The following is a 20,608-nucleotide window of genomic DNA, read 5'->3' on the forward strand; positions in this document are numbered from 1 at the left end:
AAAAGAGTGGAGTTTTGGGCTAAATGCTCAAAATAAATATTTCACCAAGTGCGTGTCCCTACTCTAAACCCTAGACATAACTCAGAGCCTCACCCAGAGAATTAAAGTCAAATCGAATTAAACTCAAATTTGAGGGAACTTAAGCTCTGCCATCTCCACTAACTCAACCCAACCCAACCCATTAATTTCTGCCTTCAAGGAAACTCTGCCTACAGAAAATGTTTGAGTCAGTAAAACTCTCCACCACTTTTCTCAACTCTTTTCTCTTCATCTCAAACTGCAGAACGACACCAGCCACACATTCACAAAGGATCCATTTATAGTGTGAATTATGTACAGCATGTGTATGTAGGGCACTTATATATTGTATCTCTCAGTGCTTTGTGTTAGTAGTTTTACAGTAGTCATTTTTCATAAATGATGGACCAATGTAGTTATAGGATACTGCATTTTGAATTCAGTAAATTTACATTAAGGTGATTTGGCAGATGCTCTAATTCAGACTGACTTCACAGTGGTGAGGGTAACTTTGGTTCTGGCCCCTTGTAGAAATTGGCAATGTTTTTTATTCTTGGTAAAACATTTTTATTTAAGATGGTTCACAAAAAGACATTTCATTCTGTTAAAGCGTCAGAGAGTGTGCGCGTGTGGTGGCTGTGTGACTTGCAGTTGCCACATCCGTTGGGACAGTATCGAGACGATTACTTTCCAGCCGCGATACCATGCAGCCATGTTGTTTACACACGACTCTCCCTCTTCGATTGTCCCAGTTTCACAGAACCAAAAGAAATACCACCATGCTGACCAAGCCAGTGACTGAGGATCCTCCACATCACTAGTACCGAGTGGCACCCTACTTTTTGTATAGTGCACTACTTTTTGTGTAGTTCACTACTTTTTGACTAGGGCTACTAGACAGATGTAGTGTACTTACTTGGGCATAGGTACACCATTTTGGATGAAGCTCTGGTCAAAAGTAGGTCACATAGTGCATTCTGAAGGGAATAGGGTGCCATTAGGGAAGAACCCCAGAAGCGGACAATGAGAGGTTGGCCCCTCCTCCAGGTTGGCCCCTCCTCCAGGGCACAAACATGCCGCCTGGTCAAGTGCCCTGCGACATGGAGACTGGGTCCCTTCTAACAATAATTGGCTGGCTGTTCCTTGTCTGGGTGCCATTTGGGGGCATTCAGTGTGCCGCCCTCAGTCTGGGCCAGGTTTGGAGGGGAAACCACTGAGTCATTGTGACCACAGAGAGGTAGGACGAAGTTCCTCTACCGGTCCAAGAGATTACAAAAATAAATACTGTGAGCACTAATGAGAACACTTTGCAAACCTTTTATATGTGTCCCCGCAATATGAAACACACTCCTACGCTGTTGATAAATATGTATTTATATATGTGTGTGTATTTGTGTGTATGGGTGGGAGCCAGCATATGGTTGAAATGACACCTAGAGGGAGCTGAGGTCCTGTACAGTTAACATTTAGATACAGCTGGAAAGTAGAAGGTAGGGCTCCGCTACTTCCCAAATCCCAATTTAATTTAACAATATAATGTGTGTGTATGGTGGCAATATTATGTGATAATGTGACAAATATGACTGCACGGTTTAACACAGCTGAAGATAAAGAGGTCCAGTACATGCAATGCTATGCTAGTTTTGAAAGCAGTACATAGCAGTTGTTACCAGGTAACTGCTTGGCGTTGGAATGATGTTTGAACATGGTCCTGTTTAGCTTCTGCAGGGCAGCAAACCTGCTGCGGAGTTCCGCCACAGGGGGGAAGGAAACATTTTCAGGTGGCTAGAAGTCCTGATCAGGTCCTGAACGACCTGTAAAGCCCGTCTGACCTCTGTCTTCCAGAGAATTTCTGAAACTGTCTACATTAACAACGATCACACGTGCATGTTTCCTGCCCTGAAGTCATTTATTTATGAATTTGATGGAAGACAGATGGCCTCGGCTGAAACTGTCAACAGGTTTGTGATGAGAAAACAGAGGACTCTGCCCTGATAAGTTAGAGGTTACACACTTACTAACGGTCACTCTTCTTATATAGGCCCTTAGTTAGACGGAAAATTTCTAATTTTAGTTCTTATTTTCAGGTTCCTTTTTAGACAAAGAGATCTGGGATAGGCTACTTAAATGGAACGAGCCTCATTAACACATACATTTTGATGAATATAGTATAATGTGCGATTTGTCAGTTCCTGCACTTATTTTATCACAAGCTGAGCGCTGGATTTGATCAGAAAACCTTGCTAAAAGTAGAAATGGTGCACCCTTGTGACAGATGTTCTGTATAGCGCTCGAGTCCTCGAGTGAAGTACAGCACACGTCACAATCAATGTATTCAGTCATTTTAGAAAAAAACAAAACAAGAATCCATTCAAAATCCCAGTCGTAATACAATCCTAGTATTGTCTATTTATTTCCTAGGTTGGCTGAATGAACAGGATGATTTTCAGCTTAACCTGCAGTTGTTAGAACAGCTGTTACCAACAGTGGCTCCGCAGCTGGTCGTCAGAATGATTCAATAGAATAAACACGTTTAGTTCAAATTATACTATAGATAGATTAACACGCACAACAGCAAACGGAGCTCGCCCACGGAACTAGGACACAACTCTAAAAAGTATTCCCTTCCACACGCACATGTTCTATACCATCCATCCCTCGCCAGCTATGTTGTCGTCACTTTAAACGTCGATGATCACGTGTGCCACGCTGTTCACTTAGGACTAGGAAAAAGGTTTCTGACAGTTTCTGAAACTAGTCTTCAAAGTTTTCCTGTGATCGGTCTTCGAAAGAAAAAAAAGAAAGTGCTCTCTTATAGCCTAGATAAACTTTGACAAGTGTAGTATGGACGGGATCGCCCAGGTAACAATAAAATGGGTGTTTATATTATATATTTGAAGTTCATTTTCCAACTTGCACAAAAATAATACATGGTAATCTATGTGGTGGTTGCATGAACATCATAATGACAACTTGGTTTACTCGGCTAGCTAGCTAATAACAACTGTTTGCCTTTTTCCTAACCATCGAAAGAAAATAATGACTTCAGGATTTAATCTTGACCTGGGACTTTTGAAAGAGCCACTGGCATTTATACGATTGCTCGAATGGGTAAGATCACTTCTGATATGTTATTTAGTGGTTCTGCTGTTGTGTATTCTGCCATGGGTTAATTTCAATGTATCACGGGTAGAATAATGTTGTAATTTTGCAAATCATCATGCATTTTGCAACCATGCAGAGGGACTTTTCAAACGGTTTCACCAACTTGAATGGCTTTCTAAAAGTAGATTAAACTTATATTACACAATTATTTGAGCTAGGTTGGAACAATGTAGTCGCAAACTCAACATTTTTGTAAAAGTTGTCACAACTAGTCCGTATATTCTGTTAAGGATGTTATGGCTTTCATTGACTAACATGTTTTGTCGTGTGAATATTCAAAAAGAGGTGTGGCCTATAGTGAAACGTTTAGTTACGCTCCCTTTTCCAATAATGCACAGTTAAAAAAGAAAGGAATAGACAAGAAAAAATATATACAAAAGGTCGAGAAATGTTGACAAGGAGCAGGTTCACATTTACCAAGCCTGTGTGTGTGTTTGTGTAAGGGTTAAAAGAAACCATGGGGACAGTCTGGTATCCGTTGAGTAATCGTTTTGCCGCCCTGTTGAACATTCTCGGCCTGCAGAACCGTGACACCGTCTATCTTCTTGATCTTATTTAATCTCTCCGTGAAACGTGACGTTCCAGCGGCATATTAGGATCCTACAATATTCAGCTCAGTGTTGGACCGTAGATTAGCAATGTAACCGAAAGGACATTTACAATCAACAAGGAGTTCGGTTTCTCACCTAAGATTCGGATAATCACCCTTTTCAGTTAGATTGTAGTCAATGTCGCTATAATCACACATTCCAGCCTATTCCCCTTATTGTCCAGCACCGTTTTTGTACTATACCAGGCATATGGTGCTTGGGACAGAAATACCAGCAGTACTGCACTTTTATAAATCATTTCCTGTGAGGGAGGATGCGCTTCTGTAGAGGAAAGTGTGTGCGTGTTTGCCTATGTGTGAGCCCATTACTCATCCACAATGACTTGTTAGTATGATCTAGTCATAGTTGGCTTCCTCCACATACTCATCTGAGCAGTGTTATATGACAGATGGTGTCACAACAAATGCTGCTTTGAACCTTTGAAGCCAACTGACATTAGGGGAAGTAGTCAGAACGTATCTGCGCTGTTGGTACAGGATGTCATTTCAGGAGAGTTAAATATTCTGTCATATCGGGACCCTACTTGGGAGATTTTCCTAGCCGCTGTGCCTTAACTCTGGTTGCTTGCTCTTTGGGGGGTTTCAGGCTGGGTCTCTTTAAAAGCACTTAGTAACAACTGCTGATGTAAAAAAAGGGCTTTATAAAATACATTTGATTGATGTCCTTGGTGTATCGACAGTCTTCGCGTCTCCTAATTTGGGCTTTGTATATCTGCAGGTCTTCTCCATATTTGCCTTTGCTACGACGTCGGGTTACACTGGCTCCGTGAGTGTCAACGTGTTATGTAAGGAGAGCAGAGTCAGCCAGGAAATCCCTGTGGATTTTACCTATCCATTCCGGTAAGGAGAACTGAAGTAAAGGCATCTTTTTATGGCGGGTCTTCCTACTGAATGCCGCTCGGTACACATCTCTTCCCACAGGCTGTTGGCCCATCCATACCAGGTCCCCACGTGTAAGAACGACTCCAGTACCATGATGCTGCATCTGACCGGCGACTACTCCTCCTCCGCTGAGTTCTACGTGTGTATCGGGGTGTTGGCCTTCCTGTACAGCACCGCCTCCCTGGTGCTCTACCTGGGCTACCAGCACATCTACACACAGAGTGGTGGTCCCAGCGTGGTGAGTTCACCTGGTTCCGTTTGGGCGTGTTGTAACGGTGTGTGACGTGTGGGCGATGATGGCCGGCGTAGCGCCTTCATTTGGAACGCCGCGAAGAGCTGGAAGGACATGGTAGGGGGGGGGGGGAATAGCTTGATGGGGGATCTGTTCAGGGAATGTTGTATTCGTTCAGCCATCGTCCCGTAGTTTCCCCCCTGAAGCTGTGTTTCTGGTAAACTTGGATTTACTTTGTCACCCGTCCTTCATGCAGGACCTGCTGGTGACGGGGGCCTTTGCCTTCCTGTGGCTGGTGTCCTCCTCTGCCTGGGGTAAAGGTCTGACAGACGTCAAGAGGGCCACCAGTCCGGACACGCTGTTAAGCCTGATTCCCACCTGCAAGGACCTCAGCAACAAGTGCACCCAAGGTGCTTACCCTCTGATGGGACGACTCAACTCCTCTGTGGTGGGTTCTAAATAGTATTATTATTATGCATGCCATTGTATGAGTCCACTTCTTATTAAAGGTATACATCAACTTAACCAGGGCAAATATAAATTGTCATATTGCAGTTTCTCATTTCGCGTTATGTATTGTTCTTTCCTTGCAAAGATCCAACCCCCTTTTTCAAGCTTCCTTTTTTGAAATGTGTTTCCCCCAGATTGATGCTTGTGATAAATGTAGGCCTGTTTTATCTGGTTTCAGATAATAATCTTAAAAAATATTATTACTTAACATTACTTAAAAAATATTATTCTGGAGTTCTTAGGACCATAAATAGTAATGCAATGTGCATGTATAACCATGTATAACCATGTATAACCATGTATAACCAGAGAATTTACCAAGATAATTTACCCATACTGGGACCCTTCACCATGGTTCCAAAATCCTATTTTACCAAGTTCCTCAGTTTCTTTGACACATCTACTTTGACAACAGGATTCAACACGATGTATAGTTACCATCTTTTAGAGGTCTGATCATTTATGTACTACATTTATTAGCTCTGGAAATGATCCAGGCACTCAGTAACACCAATCAGTCTTACCAATTGAGATCTCACCAACGCACTTGTCCAGTTATGGAAATGTCTTTTACGGCACCTTGGGACCTCTTAGAATGCCTCTGTATTAAGGAGGAACTGTTTTGTGATGATCCAGCACAGTAGCATTTACCTGGTGCAGTAAGATTTGCTTTTCAAATGCCCTTGAGTCATATGACTGTACAGCATTTCTCTGATCCCCAACGTGTTTGCAAACACCAGACTGAAGCAGGCACGGTGGGAATATAACACCTCCATGTTGTTTTTGTTTGTCCACTCCTCACTGCAGACCTTTGGATTCCTGAACCTGATATTGTGGGCGGGTAACTGCTGGTTCATCTTCAAGGAGACTCCGTTCCACAAGTCCGCCACCCCCCCGCCTGCCAACGTAGATGGAGGTTCAGGGGTCAGGCCCATTACAGCTTAACTTGGCATTCTGGGGGTGTCAAACAGCTGGTCCCCGTTTCCTCCCTGGGCCCTCTTTCATGGCACAGACCCTTCAATCCCTTCAGCCTGCTGGAACCGGACCCACAACTCCAGTCAAACCTGTTTGTGTCTGTGTACATGTTTGTTTACGCGTATACATATACACTCCGGTTACACAGATCCAAACCCTTCAGATTTGAAAAAACGAAATGGCTAGTGCTAACGGGACAGTTATAGGAAGTGATATGGGACGACTGGCCGAACAGGCGGAAGGTTTCCTGCTAACAAGTTGTTTCTGCTCCTTTTCAAATGCCTTTTGACAATGATTTTATTTGAAGGCAGTTCGGAGGGGCTTACCTGCCATTAGCGCCACACGTTGACTTCTTTTACTTGTATGTCATTTAGCAGACACTCTTATCCAGGTGGCCTGACAGTAGAGAGTGCAAATATGTTCACCCTTGTTGGCACTGGATGGCCCCTGGAACTGCAAGCATGTTCACCTGACTATGAGTCTTGCACTATTCCTTCAGGACAAAGTTTATTTCATACATCGCTAAACACTGACCTCTAAAATTATTCAGTACATTTTTAAGTTTCTACACTAAATTGGTACTGAACTGAATAAGCAATGTGTTCGATGCCTTTAGCGTGTGGTTAACTCTTATTTGTATCAACAGGACCTATCACATGGTGCCTTACATAAAAAGAGCCAGGATGTGATAGTTCCTGTCTTCTATCAAAACCAGTGTTTGCCATCTCACACTGTCTTTGTGAATAGTGTCGTGTTTTAATCATTTTTCATTTGTATATAAAAACCGTAGGTACAACAGTCTTAAAACCATGGTTCAGTGTTACAGGCCGTTACATGTTCGGCCTCTAAAACCCCTGATGATTTGCCCCTTCGTAGATGTTCAGCAGAAGTGGTCACTTTGTCCAAAATGTTCACAGACATTTCCATCGACGCACTGATCAGTTAAACAGTTTTTCATGTGATCTTTTAAATGTGCCTTTTTCCCCACTTTGTCCCATGTGGTTTTAAAATAACATGTTTTGTATAAAAATAAAGCCAGTGAGCTCCTGTTTTCGCTTAAATGTCAAGGCTCCAAAATGTTGGTCACACATTTCAACTATGCTCTTCAAAAAGCCAAAAAAAAATCAATTTTTTTTGATTAGTTACAGATACTGACCGTTGCCTCTTTTCTACCTCAATACTGTGAGAAGTGAAGGCAAAATACTAATTTGTATTTACTGCAGGTACCCATAATTTTTCAGTTAACTGCTATCTGGTTTCAAATGGTAATTCTCTTCTCATTCACTGTTTCTCAGAGGGATAAAACAGTGTAATGTAGGCTATATCATTATACTAACACACCAAGTGGTGTGAATTTAACACAAAAGGCTGTCATTCAGTAAAGTGAAGGAGCTGTAAAATGTGTGCTGTTCCTTTTTTGTAATTTGCACATTCACTGTTTAGACATCAGACCTGAATTTAGTCTGGTGTGTTGGACTTTACGGCATTGGTATAGAGTTTGACGCATGGGTGTCTAACTTTCTCAAATGACCTTTTGGGTGCGACGCGGGAACGAATTTAATGACGCGGGCGTGTCGATACGTGAACACGCCAGGTCAGCAATGGCCGCTTTAGATCGGCGAAATCCTATCCTCGACGATTTTGTTGGATTAAATTGGAGTTCTTGGATTGATAGGGTTAATATTCAAACATCCGAAGGTGAGTCGTGACCTTTACCTTCGAAATGACTTATGTCAAATTGTGATATATTTTCTATAGTGACGTATTTCGGCAATAAAGCAGCGAGCCCCAGTAACTAAACCGCAACCCAAACAAAAGACCCACTAGGTCCTAGCGCGTGATGAGTTTGTTCAAACTCCCCACCTAGCTAACTAAGCTAACGGTACACAGGCTTGACAACTTAGTTCCATTAAGTAGAATATATATAATATAGTTGTCAGTTGCTATACGTTTACCCACTTGGGGGATGTTGTGATTGAAAGTAAAGAGGTTCTAAAACATTACTAGCCGTCTAGCTTTATCAGCTTAATGGCTATCAGTAGTTCGTTGGGGCATTGATTGGATTGGACTTCTAAGTTGAGTGTTTTATCACAAGGTCAATTAGCAAGTTGTCGGCTTTGACTCCTGAATTCCAATCACTTGTTTGTTCTAAATCCGTCTATATCCAAATCATGATGTGCTCTTATTCAGTGCGACTTACAGGAATAATTACCAGGACATAGGCACAGGAGGTGTGCAAAGCTCTTTCCGTGTAGAGATTTGTTGGTGCCCACTTTCATAAGCTGAAAAATCACAACTACCATTTTGACACACAATTCTCCATTCCAAAGGCACTGATGTGGAAGAATGCTGCAAGAAAACGAAGAAGGGGGTCCATGATACCATGACTCTTGGGAAGGACGGTGAGTGAATGATGCTGCCTGATCTGATGACAGCCACCACAACAAAAGCAACAACAGCTACAGGAGCTGCTAGGTTTGATATGACTTTTGATTGTTGAGGAGGAGGATTCTGCCGTGTTTTCAGTCATTTTATCGGGGTGGGTTCTCTGTAATGTGGAAACGGACACATTTAAGTCAAATGGGATGTGTCCGAAATGACGGCCTGTTTTCAACGTCACAGGGTGTCATTTCAGACCGACTAAAAGTGTACTCTGTAAAGAAATAAGGGATCTGTTGGGTAATAATCGCCAACGTTCTCAGGGTTAAGGCCTCCCATGACGTGCTATGTGTTTGTGACATATTTTCCCCCATGCAGATATGTTCACATACGGCCACTGCCCGGCGCACGACGACTTCTTCCTGGTGGTTTGCAACCACTGTGGCCAGGTGAGTGTCCCGCCGACGCCGTTGGCTTCTACTTTTGCAGTCATCTCCTCAAGAGTCGCTGAGAATCTTTTTGTCTTCAGGTGGTGAAGCCGCAGGCGTTCGAGAAGCATTGTGAGCGGAGACACGGCCCTGTCAGTAAGTTCTGCGGCCGGCGCTCGCCTCCCCCTGACCCCAAATGGCGCTCTCGGCAAAGCGGGCCCGTCTCGCACAAAGCCGTCCCCGAGGAGACCCGGGAGAGTGGGTGGGTCAGGTGAGTTGCATTAACGCGTAGCTGATGGCAAGGCAGCAGCATGCCGATGGTGGGGCTGTGGAGTTGGTACGCCGTCTGAGCCCGCCTTCCTGGGTTGGCCACTTTTTTTTTTTTTGTCTCTTAGTTTACCACCAGTGGAGAGACCATCTCAGGAGGCCCCTCTCTCTCCACCCCACCCCTCCGGCCCCCAACCCAGGGTTCCCCCGTGGCCCACGGGTCACCTACCTCGAGGTGGGCCCTCCATCTCCTCCTCCTCGGAGAAGCCCCCGTTGCAGAAGACTGTGGCTGGGACGGGGCTGCTGAAGGAGGAGACCAGCGAATCTCAGGACCCCCGGGGACCCAGGAAGTACAAAAAAATCTACAGTGAGTTGAGCTCGCGCTTTCTTATTTAACCGAATGTGTTAAATATTATTGAAAAGTCGAAAAAGAAGTAGCAGTTTCGCGGTTTGACCTTAACATTTTGGAATATCTATTAATATCATTCAAATAAAAAGGTTTATTTTCTCCCCAGAGAAAGAGTGTGATCTGAACAAGCACTGCGGGGTGTTGGACCCAGGAAAGAAGAAGCGTTGTACCCGGCAGCTCATGTGCAATGTAAGCTATTTCACTTTCTTAGTTTCAACAACATGCATTTCAAACAGTTGATTGCATATTACTTAACCACTGTTAGCAGAGTTCAAGGTTCTCATGGCTTGCAGCGTAATTATGTAATCCAGATCTCCAGTTGCTTTGAAGAAGCAAAGATTTAAGAATTGATTCAGTGTATGAACTGCAAGAATTGATTCAGTGTATGAACTGCAAGAATTGATTCAGTGTATGAACTGCAAGAATTGGTTCAGTGTATGAACTGCAAGAATTGGTTCAGCGTATGAACTGCAAGAATTGGTTCAGTGTATGAACTCTCCATCTTTTATTTGATCACATCCACCTGTGTGTTGTCCTCCCCCCACACCAACAGATCCATTCCATTCACCAGCGGCGACAGGTTGTGGGTCGTAACAAGACGTTTGACCAGCTGGTGACAGATCTGAGGACAGGGGGCCCTGCCGGCTCCAAACAACCCAAAGACCCGAGTTGTCCCCCGGGCAGCAGGGACCCGCCACCCACGGCCCCTAAAGCGGCCTCAGCACCCACAGAGCCCCCCGTGGATCAGCCGGGCGCCCGACAACCCCTCTGCAGCGCCGATCTCCGGTAAATTATAGTCGTCAGCTGGTCACTCAAACCCCGGAGACGTTTCGAGTTGTCACTGCCGGTCTCAGAGCGTGTCACGTTCGTTAGGGGCCAACGCCGGCAAAGCACTGGGCCAGTTGTTCTGTCACGTCCCGTTACATGTCACGTCCCTGCTACTTCGCCAACTGAACGCCACCCTGACGTCGTGTTGCCCGACATCGCGTCAGTGACAGGTGTCTGTTTCCCGGCTGCAGGTCCAGGGAGGCGTCGGAGACCGGGCCCGAGGAGCCGGTGGATATGGACCACGTTCTGGGGGATCAACGGCTGCAGAAGGCCTCCTACCCCTCCAGCCAGGGCCTCCCGTCCAGCGGAGAGGAGAGTGGAGGAGAGGAGGAGCAGAAGATGGAGGAAGACGAGGGGGATGAGGGCTGGGATCTGCCAGCCTCCTCCTGGCATCCTAAACCTCTCGGGGTGAGCAAGCCTAACGACAATCACAGCTGTAACCTTTACATTCACTTCCCTATGGACCGTCTATCTTTGCCCTGAAACCATTTTATCGGCAACTACTTTTTAACTTCCCTAATTGGAGCATATGAAAATCAGTCACAATAGTTTTTCTAATAATAACTGAACATGAAGTTTGATTTGAAATGTGTCTGGTTACATCAGGAAGTGATTGTCATCTGTGTAGAACACTGTACTGATGGTATTTCTCCTGCCATCTTTACCCCCTGGCCCTGGTCTTTCCATTTTAGTGGAGATACTTATCTAACACTCTACAGCACGGTTTATAATTAGGTGTAACCTGGCCCGGGGCGTGAAGGTGACCAGTAGGCTTGATACTGTCCACCCTTGCTGTCTTGCCAGGTGGGCTCTCATCGCCACTGGGATGCCCTCCCTCCAAAGCCTTTCGGGGGAAGATGCACTGGCTTGTTGTTGACTCTCTGTTGTGCACTTGTGCAATTGGGCTGTACGCTGCTGGCAATACTCGGCCCTCTTTCAGGGGGGTTGCGGTTGGTGGGTGTTCCTTTGGTTGATGCCTGGCAATGTGGTGGATTGATTTCCTGCTTGTTGGGCCCTGTCCGGGGCCTCCCCTGGGTAGGGCCACAGTGTCGCCCGGACCCCCCGTCTCAGTTCCATGGTGTTACACTGCTATATTATTGTGCTGGGGGATATAACTTTTCTCAGTCTCCTCCAGTTAAAAATTATAGGAGGAGATGAGGTCCTGGTCCACACCTGCGGAGTACCTGGTTTGGGAGGCCTGTTGCTGTCCCTGTCCTTGTCCACCTGGTCATACTTTTGACCTAGTCTAGAATCAAATTGACTCTGGATTTAGCCCAGAGAAAATTAATTATTCCAATTGGACTCTTAAAATCTCACCCGGCACAGCCAGAAGAGGACTGGTCACCCCTCTGAGCCTGGGTCCTCTCTAGGTTTCTTCCTAAAATTCGGCCTTCTTAGGGAGTTTTTCCTAGCCACTGAAATCCAACACTACTGTTGTTTGCTCCTTGGGGTTTAAGGCCGGGTGTCTCTGTAAAGCAGTTTGTGACAACTGGTGTTGTTAAAAGGGCCTTCTAAATAAATGTGATTGATTGATTAACACTAAAGGGGACATACTGTTTTGTAGCTCCAACCATTAAAAAGGTTTGTGCCTCCTTCGTTTGGAAATGAAAACTATTCAGTTTATTAGAAAAAAATTTGTCAGCTGGAGCTCACCTAACCCCAGTTCTATATATATATATATATATATATATATATATATATTATGTTTTCTCTCTCAACCCAATTTTGAAATTGGACGACCTCCTTATGTTTAGCGTTTCCCAAAGCCATCTCCTAGGAAACCACTGCTGGTTCCACACACTGTTAGCACGGTCCGTTTGCTTCCTATGTACCTCCTTCAACGTCTCCTTCCCGCTCTGTCTCTCCCCTCCGTAGCTTTGCACCTTCGGGAGTCGTACGTTGAGCTGCAGCGTGTTCACCTTTGACCGGCGGCTCCACCGCCTGCGGTTTGCCGTCCGTGCCATGGTGGAGCAGCAGACCGGCGCGCGCCTCTGGACGTGAGTGGCGGCTGCACCTGTCCTCCGTATCGTCTGTGGGTTGCTACGGAGACATACACCTAACGGAGGGAGGGTGCAGTCAGTCAACGACGTGCTTTTGGGATTCTCTCCACAGACGTGTTGCCACCCCACTCATGTGGAATCATGTACAGAAGGTGCTTAAGAACATTCACGACGTATTTATAAAAACATATTTTTGTTTTCTAACTAGGAAAATACCTCAAGTCACTTCAGGTCTTCAGTCTCCCCAAGCTACTTCCACACACCCCAGGGGCACTGGAAGGTTGACGGGCCGGGTTGGTGGTCTAGCCGCTGCTACCCGCACTCCCTCCTCCCTCAGGTCTCCCTCCCTCCCCCTTCAGGCGACAGGCAGGGAGAACTGGTCCTCTTCTAGTCCCGCCTCCATTTCCTCAGGCCCCACCTCCTCAGGTCAATCAGAGGCCAGTAAGAGCGGTTCGCACAAACCTTCCGTGACCAAACCCCTGGCCAACCAGCCCGCCATCAAACCTCAGCCTTCTGGCCCCCCACGGACAGTTCCGGACCGGCCTCGTAAAGCAGTGGGCCGACCCAGTAAGGCCAGACTCCAAGAGCTGGAACTAAGCTGCTTTTCGGTGAAGGAGAAGAGCCCCAGAGACAACAGTAGGAAGCATCCGCAACCCACTCTCCAAGAGGGAGGCTGGACACAGCCACAGGGATCCCCCGGCAGCATCTACTCCTCCTCTTCCCCAAAATCCGCCCACTCCTCTCAAGGACCAATCAACGGTGCCCTCTCGTTGCTCGGAAAGAAGCCATGTCCCTTGCAGACACACCCCGCAGAACCTCAGGTATCACACTGGGCATTGCCAGGTTCTGGTTCGACCGGGTTGGGGAAGTGTCCTCTTCTTCCAGTGCCTCCTCTCGGCCGTCCCCAGCCGTCGACCCGCGGCAGAGGGAGACCCTCGTCAGTACACAGGGGGCCGGGGGTGTTTGACCAGCGGGATCTGGCAGGAGCCAAAAGACGCAAGACCTCCAGCGGTTCCTGTCCCTCTGTACCCCCTTTTCCCCTGAGAGGGTGGAAACACAGAGGGTGAGTTCTCCAGAGTAGTGTAACATTTTAAATGAATATTGTTTTTGAAAGCTTCAGCGTTCAAACCTTTTAATGCTGTTTTGATGTGAACAGGAACTCTCTCTGTCTCTCTCAACAGCCAACCCTGCAACACCAACTAGGACTCCAGCATTCACACCACTTGACTCTGAGAAGCCACAGCACAACACACTAGTGTGCATACCAATGTCAACGAGCGTGCGTGTCAGTGTTTCGTACGTTTTGGATGTTTCAGAAAGGATGAGTTGATTGCCTGTGTTGTATGTGAACATAGAAATACCTCAAGACAAAATGTAACTTTTATGCTGCTATATAGTAAAATGTCACATGGTGTAAAATGAATAAAAATTACTTGAACATTTGAAGTATTGTCATTATATTTTTTTTATACAGAAACAAGGAATATGTCAATTACAAGCAAGTGGTCTTACTGGTTTCTGTCCTTAATTACTTTAACGGCCTTGTCAATCAGCCTGTGTGCCGTCAAGCATGTGAAAACCTCTGTTTCAAGGTAGACTCCGCTAAATGACCCAGATACAAAAAGTTAACAGCATAGTGGGTCAATATCCACAGCATCTACGAGCGTCACAACTTGTGATGGCGATTCGAAGCTTCATTACTGTTCTTCTAGCAGCAGGATATTATGACTGATATATTTCAAATGTTTATTTATTTTAATTGTGATGATTATAACTGACAACTAATGAAAATCCCAAATTCAGTATCTCAGAAAATTTGAATATTATTTAAGACAAATACAGAATAAAGGATTTTTTGAAATGTTGGCCAACTGTATGAACATGAAAAGTATGTACAGCACTCAATACTTAGTTGGGGCTCCTTTTGTCTGAATTACTGCAGCAATGCGGCGTGGCATGGAGTCTATCAGTCTGTGGCACTGCTCAGGTGTTGAGAGCCCAGGTTGCTCTGATAGTGGCCTTCAGCTCTTCTGCATTGTTGGGTCTGGCGTATCGCATCTTCCTCTTCGCAATACCCCATAGATTTTCTATAGGGTTACGGTCAGGTGAGTTTGCTGGCCAATTAAGAACAGTTTTGATTATTAAGAACAATTAAGAATAGCTTTGGCACTGTGTGCAGGTGCCAAGTCCTGTTGGAAAATGAAATCTGCATCTCCATAAAGTTGGTCAGCAGCAGGAAGCATGAAGTGCTCTAAAACTTCCTGGTAGACGGCTGCGTTGACCTTGGACCTCAGAAAACAAAGTGGACCAACACCAGCAGATGACATTGCACCACAAACCATCACTGACTGGAAACTTTACACTGGACTTCAAGCAATGTGGATTCTGTGCCTCTCCTCTCTTCCTCCAGACTCTGGGACCTTGATTTCCAAAGGAAATGCAAAATTTACTTTCATCAGAGAACATAACTCAGCAGCAGTCTAGTCCTTTTTGTCTTTAGCTTAGGCGAGACGCTTCTGACGCTGTGTCTTGTTCAAGAGTGGCTTGACACAAGGAATGCGACAGCTGAAACTCATGTCTTGCATGCGTCTGTGCGTGGTGGTTCTTGAAGCACTGACTCCAGCTGCAGTCCACTCTGTGAAACTCCCCCACATTTTTGAATGGGTTTTGTTTCACAATCCTCTCCAGGGTGCGGTTATCCCTACTGTTTGTACACTTTTTCTACCACATCTTTTCCTTCCCTTCGCCTCTCTATTAATGTGCTTGGACACAGAGCTCTGTGAACAGCCAGCCTCTTTAGCTATGACCTTTTGTGTCTTGCCCTCCTTGTGCAAGGTGTCAATGGTCGTCTTCTGGATAGCTGTCAAGTCAGCAGTCTTCCCCATGATTGTGTAGCCTACAGAACTAGACTGAGAGACCATTTAAAGGCCTTTGCAGGTGTTTTGGGTTAATTATCTTGGAGTGTGGCACCAGATGTCTTCAATATTGAACCTTTTCACAATATTCAAATTTTCTGAGATACTGAATTTGGGGTTTTCACAAGTTGTCAGTTATAATCATCAAAATTAAAAGAAATAAACACTTGAAATATATCAGTCTGCGTGTTTCACTTTTTGAATGGAATTACTGAAATAAATAAACTTTTTGATGATATTCAAATTTCATGACCAGCACCTGTACATTCAATTATTTGTGCTTGGATTTTTTTCTTTTGTAAAATGGTTGTATGAAACTGCCCAGCAGGTGGTCCGTGCATTAGGCTATTAACCCAAAGGTTGTTGGGATCACAAGCCGGTCATTAATCTGTCGTTGTGGGTTTGAGCATGGCCCTTGACCCCTAATTGCTCCTGTAAGTTGCTTTGAATAGGAGGGTCCATTTAACAGAACCGTCAGCAATATTACATAGCCTGTGACGTCACACCAGCAGATGGCAGTAAAACCTCATTACGGAGTAACTGGTCTGAATCATCCGTCTTTGTTTTACATACTGCTGTGTGGGGATATTCCCCAAAGGTGCCTTTTGTTTTCTTGATTTTTTTTGCTGATTCTACACAGTGCCGTTTTAATGTCCCAGCATTCACCTCACCAGGCTGTAGAAGTGATTACGGTGATGTCACACTCATAAGCCCCACCCAACCACCAAAGCCTTCAAAAGAACCGTGGGTGTCTGTGGCTGGCCTGTCCGATGTCAGCGGGCATCAGTTAACCTCTCAAAAAAGTCTCCCTGGCTACTGCTGTCAGCACAATTGCATTTACATTTTTACATTGACTAAATATTATTATTCAGCGTAGCTGCTAGGAAATGAGCAGAGGCTTAAAATAGATCCGGCTGAGGAGGGAGGAGTGATGCTGAAGCTCTTTATCCTCAAAATCCCCAGAGAAAAAGAGAGTGGAGGAGACAGATTGCTGAGGAGAATGAGCTTCTGTTGGAAGGCCTTCAGTCACTGAGTGTTCCGATGGCTGTACTTTGGCGGCGTCGAGCCAAAAAGGGGTGCCCCGAAAATGTTGCACCCCATGTCATCAAAAGGACTCACATTCAAACCTGAAATGTCATGGGTGACCAAAGAATGATAGTGATTCTACTTGTAGATTATGTACACACAGACAACATATTACACAACCAGCCCAAAATAAGAGGTCGCTCGTTCATCATCATAACATCCAACTTGGATACTTTTTAAATGATGCAGAGTCAACTATAAAACCTCTCCAATACTCAAATACAGCAAATACCTCTCGTAACATAAAGCAATGTTACAGTGGACCGGCGCCACGTGGCCACCAGGTGGAGACAAAGCTCGGATCTCCTGGACACATTCCCCCTCCCGGGCGAACACACCTTGGGCTCATCAGCCTTGTTACACCCGCCAGTCGTTGGCTAATTGGCCAGGGCCCTAGAGAAGTCACCTTGAAACACTCTCAAAGGGGAGAGACAGGTGCAAGTAAAACACGCATCCAGTCAGAGGGCTGATGAAGTGTTGAGTTACATTTGTAAGAAACCTTGTTGTTTCTTACACACAAATTTGGCAGAGTCCCCGTAGATGGATCCATTTTATTCTTTCCAGTAAAGCCTTTTACTCGAGTGTAACCCGGGATATTGGAGTAAGGTTTATAACTGCACCGCAACAAACTCCTACACCCCCGTGGTGATTTGTTACACTCTTCTGTGACATTCCAGATTGAGTGTGACTGATTCATCGCTCTTTGATGTCTTTGTAGGCCTTTGAGCAGAGGACAATTTGGATTCATGGCATCTGTTTCAGAATACCCAATACAAGTCTGTCTGCAGAGTCATGAGTCCTAAAATCTCCAACGGAGGAGGTTGGCTCTGCACTGTTGGCGACCATTTGTCAAGCCAGGGCAACCTGTACAGACAAGTGATGACACTCAGGGCCGTGTAGCACAGAAAGTGCTGTACATTTTCCATTACCTGTCCAGTTAGTACTGCTGGGACCGAAATAATAGGCGCAGGCACAGAGTGCAAAGGGAGACCGTCGGACAGATCGTCACTGTTTTGGTTTCCACATGTTCTGTTCCTTGACAGGTTCCGTGTTGACCCCGTGGGATGAATAGCTTTGGCAGGACAGGTCACATCAGCATTTTAGGTCACAAGTTTCTGTCAGCACAGGCAGGCAGTGTGTTGCTGTCATTATCTAAATGTGCAACCAACGTCATAATTTCAAAACAACCCATAGAGTAGTGGAATACCCCCCAGTGGCACTGGACATTCTGAATTACATCTTGGTGGAAAGCTTTCATCTACAGTGTAGCAGAGACCAACCAGTCGGTTTAAGTGATCCAGGGAGGGGTTGGGTATTGGCCCGATGTGTCACTGGCCAAGGAACCTGTGACATCACCGGACTCTGCTGCAAGGTCATGACTCACATCGCTGTGTACACGCCGCTGTGTACAGATCGCTGTGTACACGCCGCATACCCAATCAGTCCCATCCGCATTCTTCAATCTCCACTGACGGAGAAATGGAGAGCAAGTTCAATTGGTAGGCTTCCAATACTGTATGCTTTGTAGACCAGGGGTATTGAACTATATCCTACGAGGGCCGGAGCCTGCTAGTTTTCCCCCTCAACGTTAATTGAACCAACCTGGTGTCCCCGGGTCTAAATAAGTCCTTGATTAGAGGGTGGTTGCGATGGAAAAATGATTAGCTTTTTATTGAAATTACAAAGGTTATACAAACACCATCTCCTTATTATAAAGAAAAATCCCTTCTGAAGAGGTACAGGCCATTTCAGACACAGTCCATTTCTTAGTAATGCTCTTGGGGATTTGTCCCAATAATCTCTCTTTTTTTTTGGCCTAGAAGTGTGCACTTGTTGTCTTCAACTACCATGGAAGGAGAGCACTATGTAGAAGGATAGAATTTTTTTAGGAGAGAGCAGAAGAGGACAGGTGGTGTGGGGTCAGGGGTAATCTTTTTATGAAATTACCCAGCTGGATTACGTCAACTGGAATGGGAAGAATGAATGAATAGGAAAACGAGGCCCCATTATGGTAAATGATTTGGTATTTCCATTCTATTAATCTGATCTGACAGGTGAATGGTGGACCAGCTGCCGTGGACTGACTGTGCAGTGCGGCTGGGCTCAGGGTGTGGTCTTCTTCTTCACTGTCCGTCAGACATTTCCTTGTGGTGTGGAGGAGGCCTACTGATAGCCAGACAGAGAAACTGTCTCTGACACCACGTCTCCATGTGACAGTTCACATTTGTAGATAGTTGCGATTTACCTGCATTCTACAGACCCGCTTGGTGGCGTGTGGCTCTGTTCATTGCTGGCCCAGGACAGCAACCTCGACGCAGACCGTTGCAGGTGTAACCACGACTTAACAGATTTAACATCAGCCAGAGTTAAAATGTGAAGATGTCTTATTGTTTGACACTTTAGGGGTGTCTGGGTCTTATCGATGGCTGGTTGTAAGACAGGCTTTATAAAATGCAATTGATTAGTGGATTGAAGAAAACATCACAAGTGGTTTCCTGACCACAAATATATCCGTGGCCCGTAGGCTACAGTGTACAGTACAGATGCAATATCTTCATTTGATCTGTTGTTGCAGGAATTTGTCATGTTATGACTGTTCACACCCACAGTGTAAAAACGTATAGCAGAGGTTCCCAACTCCCGTCCTTCACTAAGCCCAACGGTTGGGGGGAGGGGTTCACCCAGCTCTCGGGTTGATGCATTTCCGGGAAAGTTTGCCCCGTTGCCAAAGGCAAATCCATAATCCGTGACGCCATTCAAGTCGGGGGGACAATACAATGTGAATTAAATGTCAAAATAAATCACTTTTAAATCTTCCTTAGTCCCAATAATTTGAAGTAGTCACAACAGAAGATTACGGCATGATCCCAGATGGTCATTCATCATATAATGTGGTGCTCAATAAGTCCTCCATAGATTTGCCTTCGTTGATGGAAGGTTTCTCAGAAACCGGTAAACCGGAGGGCTGGTAATTGTTTTTCGGGGATACAGAATGTTGCCCTCACTAAATGGAGAACAATTCAATACTTTAGATATCCAGGAGTGTAGAGGCGTGGTCTCTAGGAGCATAGAGGCGTGGTCTCCAGGGGTGTAGAGGCGTGGTCTCCAGCGATGTAGAGGCCTGGTCTCCAGCGGTGTAGAGGCGCGGCCTCCAGGGCTGTAAAGGCGTGGTCTCCAGGGCTGTAAAGGCGTGGTCTCCAGGGCTGTAAAGGCGTGGTCTCCAGGGCTGTAAAGGCGTGGTCTCCAGCGGTGTAGAGGCGTGGTCTCCAGCGGTGTAGAGGCGTGGTCTCCAGCGGTGTAGAGGCGTGGTCTCCAGCGGTGTAGAGGCGCGGCCTCCAGGGCTGTAAAGGCGTGGTCTCCAGGGCTGTAAAGGTATGGTCTCCAGGGCTGTAGAAGCGTGGTCTCCAGCGGTGTAGAGGCGTGGTCTCCAGGGCTGTAAAGGCGTGGTCTCCAGGGCTGTAAAGGCGTGGTCTCCAGGGCTGTAAAGGCGTGGTCTCCAGGGCTGTAGAAGCGTGGTCTCCAGCGGTGTAGAGGCGTAGTCTCCAGGGCTGTAGAAGCGTGGTCTCCAGCGGTGTAGAGGCGTGGTCTCCAGGGCTGTAGAAGCGTGGTATCCAGGGCTGTAGAGGCGTGGTCTCCAGGGCTGTAGAGGCGTGGTCTCCAGGACTGTACAGGCGTGGTCTCCAGGAGCGTGTTTCAAATGAAACAAACTTCCATTAAGATCAGATCTGTGACCAACTGACTAACACTCCTGAACACATTGGATGAGTTTTGTTGGTCACTGAGAACAGAATGTAATAATCAAGCTCTCGCCAAGCGCCCACCTCCCCCTGACAAAAAAAAACGTTTTTCTGAGGACGTAATGTGCGAGCTGGGCTGTGATTCCGAGGAGATGTGTTTAATCTTG

The 20,608-nt window shown here is 45.9% G+C and overlaps 2 protein-coding genes across 4 annotated transcripts; both read left to right on the forward strand.

Annotated features, from left to right (window-relative positions):
- The first annotated feature begins 2,730 nt into the window (after positions 1–2,730).
- sypl2b (synaptophysin-like 2b) lies at positions 2,731–7,453 on the forward strand. The gene is made up of 6 exons (XM_010902431.5): positions 2,731–2,880; positions 3,052–3,129; positions 4,512–4,633; positions 4,715–4,913; positions 5,164–5,355; positions 6,225–7,453. The coding sequence occupies exons 1-6, from the start codon at positions 2,863–2,865 to the stop codon at positions 6,360–6,362; spliced, it is 747 nt and encodes a 248-aa protein (XP_010900733.2). The 5' UTR covers positions 2,731–2,862; the 3' UTR covers positions 6,363–7,453.
- A 180-nt stretch (positions 7,454–7,633) lies between these two features.
- atxn7l2b (ataxin 7-like 2b) lies at positions 7,634–14,136 on the forward strand. 3 transcript variants are annotated; one of them, XM_010902428.4, is made up of 11 exons: positions 7,634–8,090; positions 8,723–8,794; positions 9,150–9,220; positions 9,301–9,470; positions 9,595–9,833; positions 9,982–10,064; positions 10,429–10,661; positions 10,895–11,111; positions 12,579–12,700; positions 12,912–13,766; positions 13,885–14,136. In XM_010902428.4, exons 1-11 carry the CDS (start codon positions 7,919–7,921, stop codon positions 13,904–13,906), a joined length of 2,256 nt encoding a protein of 751 aa, XP_010900730.2. In that variant the 5' UTR covers positions 7,634–7,918; the 3' UTR covers positions 13,907–14,136. The 3 variants fall into 3 exon arrangements, with proteins under 3 accessions (XP_010900730.2, XP_019907597.2, XP_019907596.2); XM_020052038.2 differs by having other exon boundaries at positions 8,064–8,090; positions 8,723–8,867; XM_020052037.2 differs by lacking the exon at positions 7,634–8,090 and adding an exon at positions 8,098–8,623.
- The last annotated feature ends 6,472 nt before the right edge of the window (positions 14,137–20,608 follow it).

This window comes from Esox lucius, chromosome 12, assembly GCF_011004845.1.
Source record: "Esox lucius isolate fEsoLuc1 chromosome 12, fEsoLuc1.pri, whole genome shotgun sequence".
Classification (NCBI taxonomy): domain Eukaryota; kingdom Metazoa; phylum Chordata; class Actinopteri; order Esociformes; family Esocidae; genus Esox; species Esox lucius.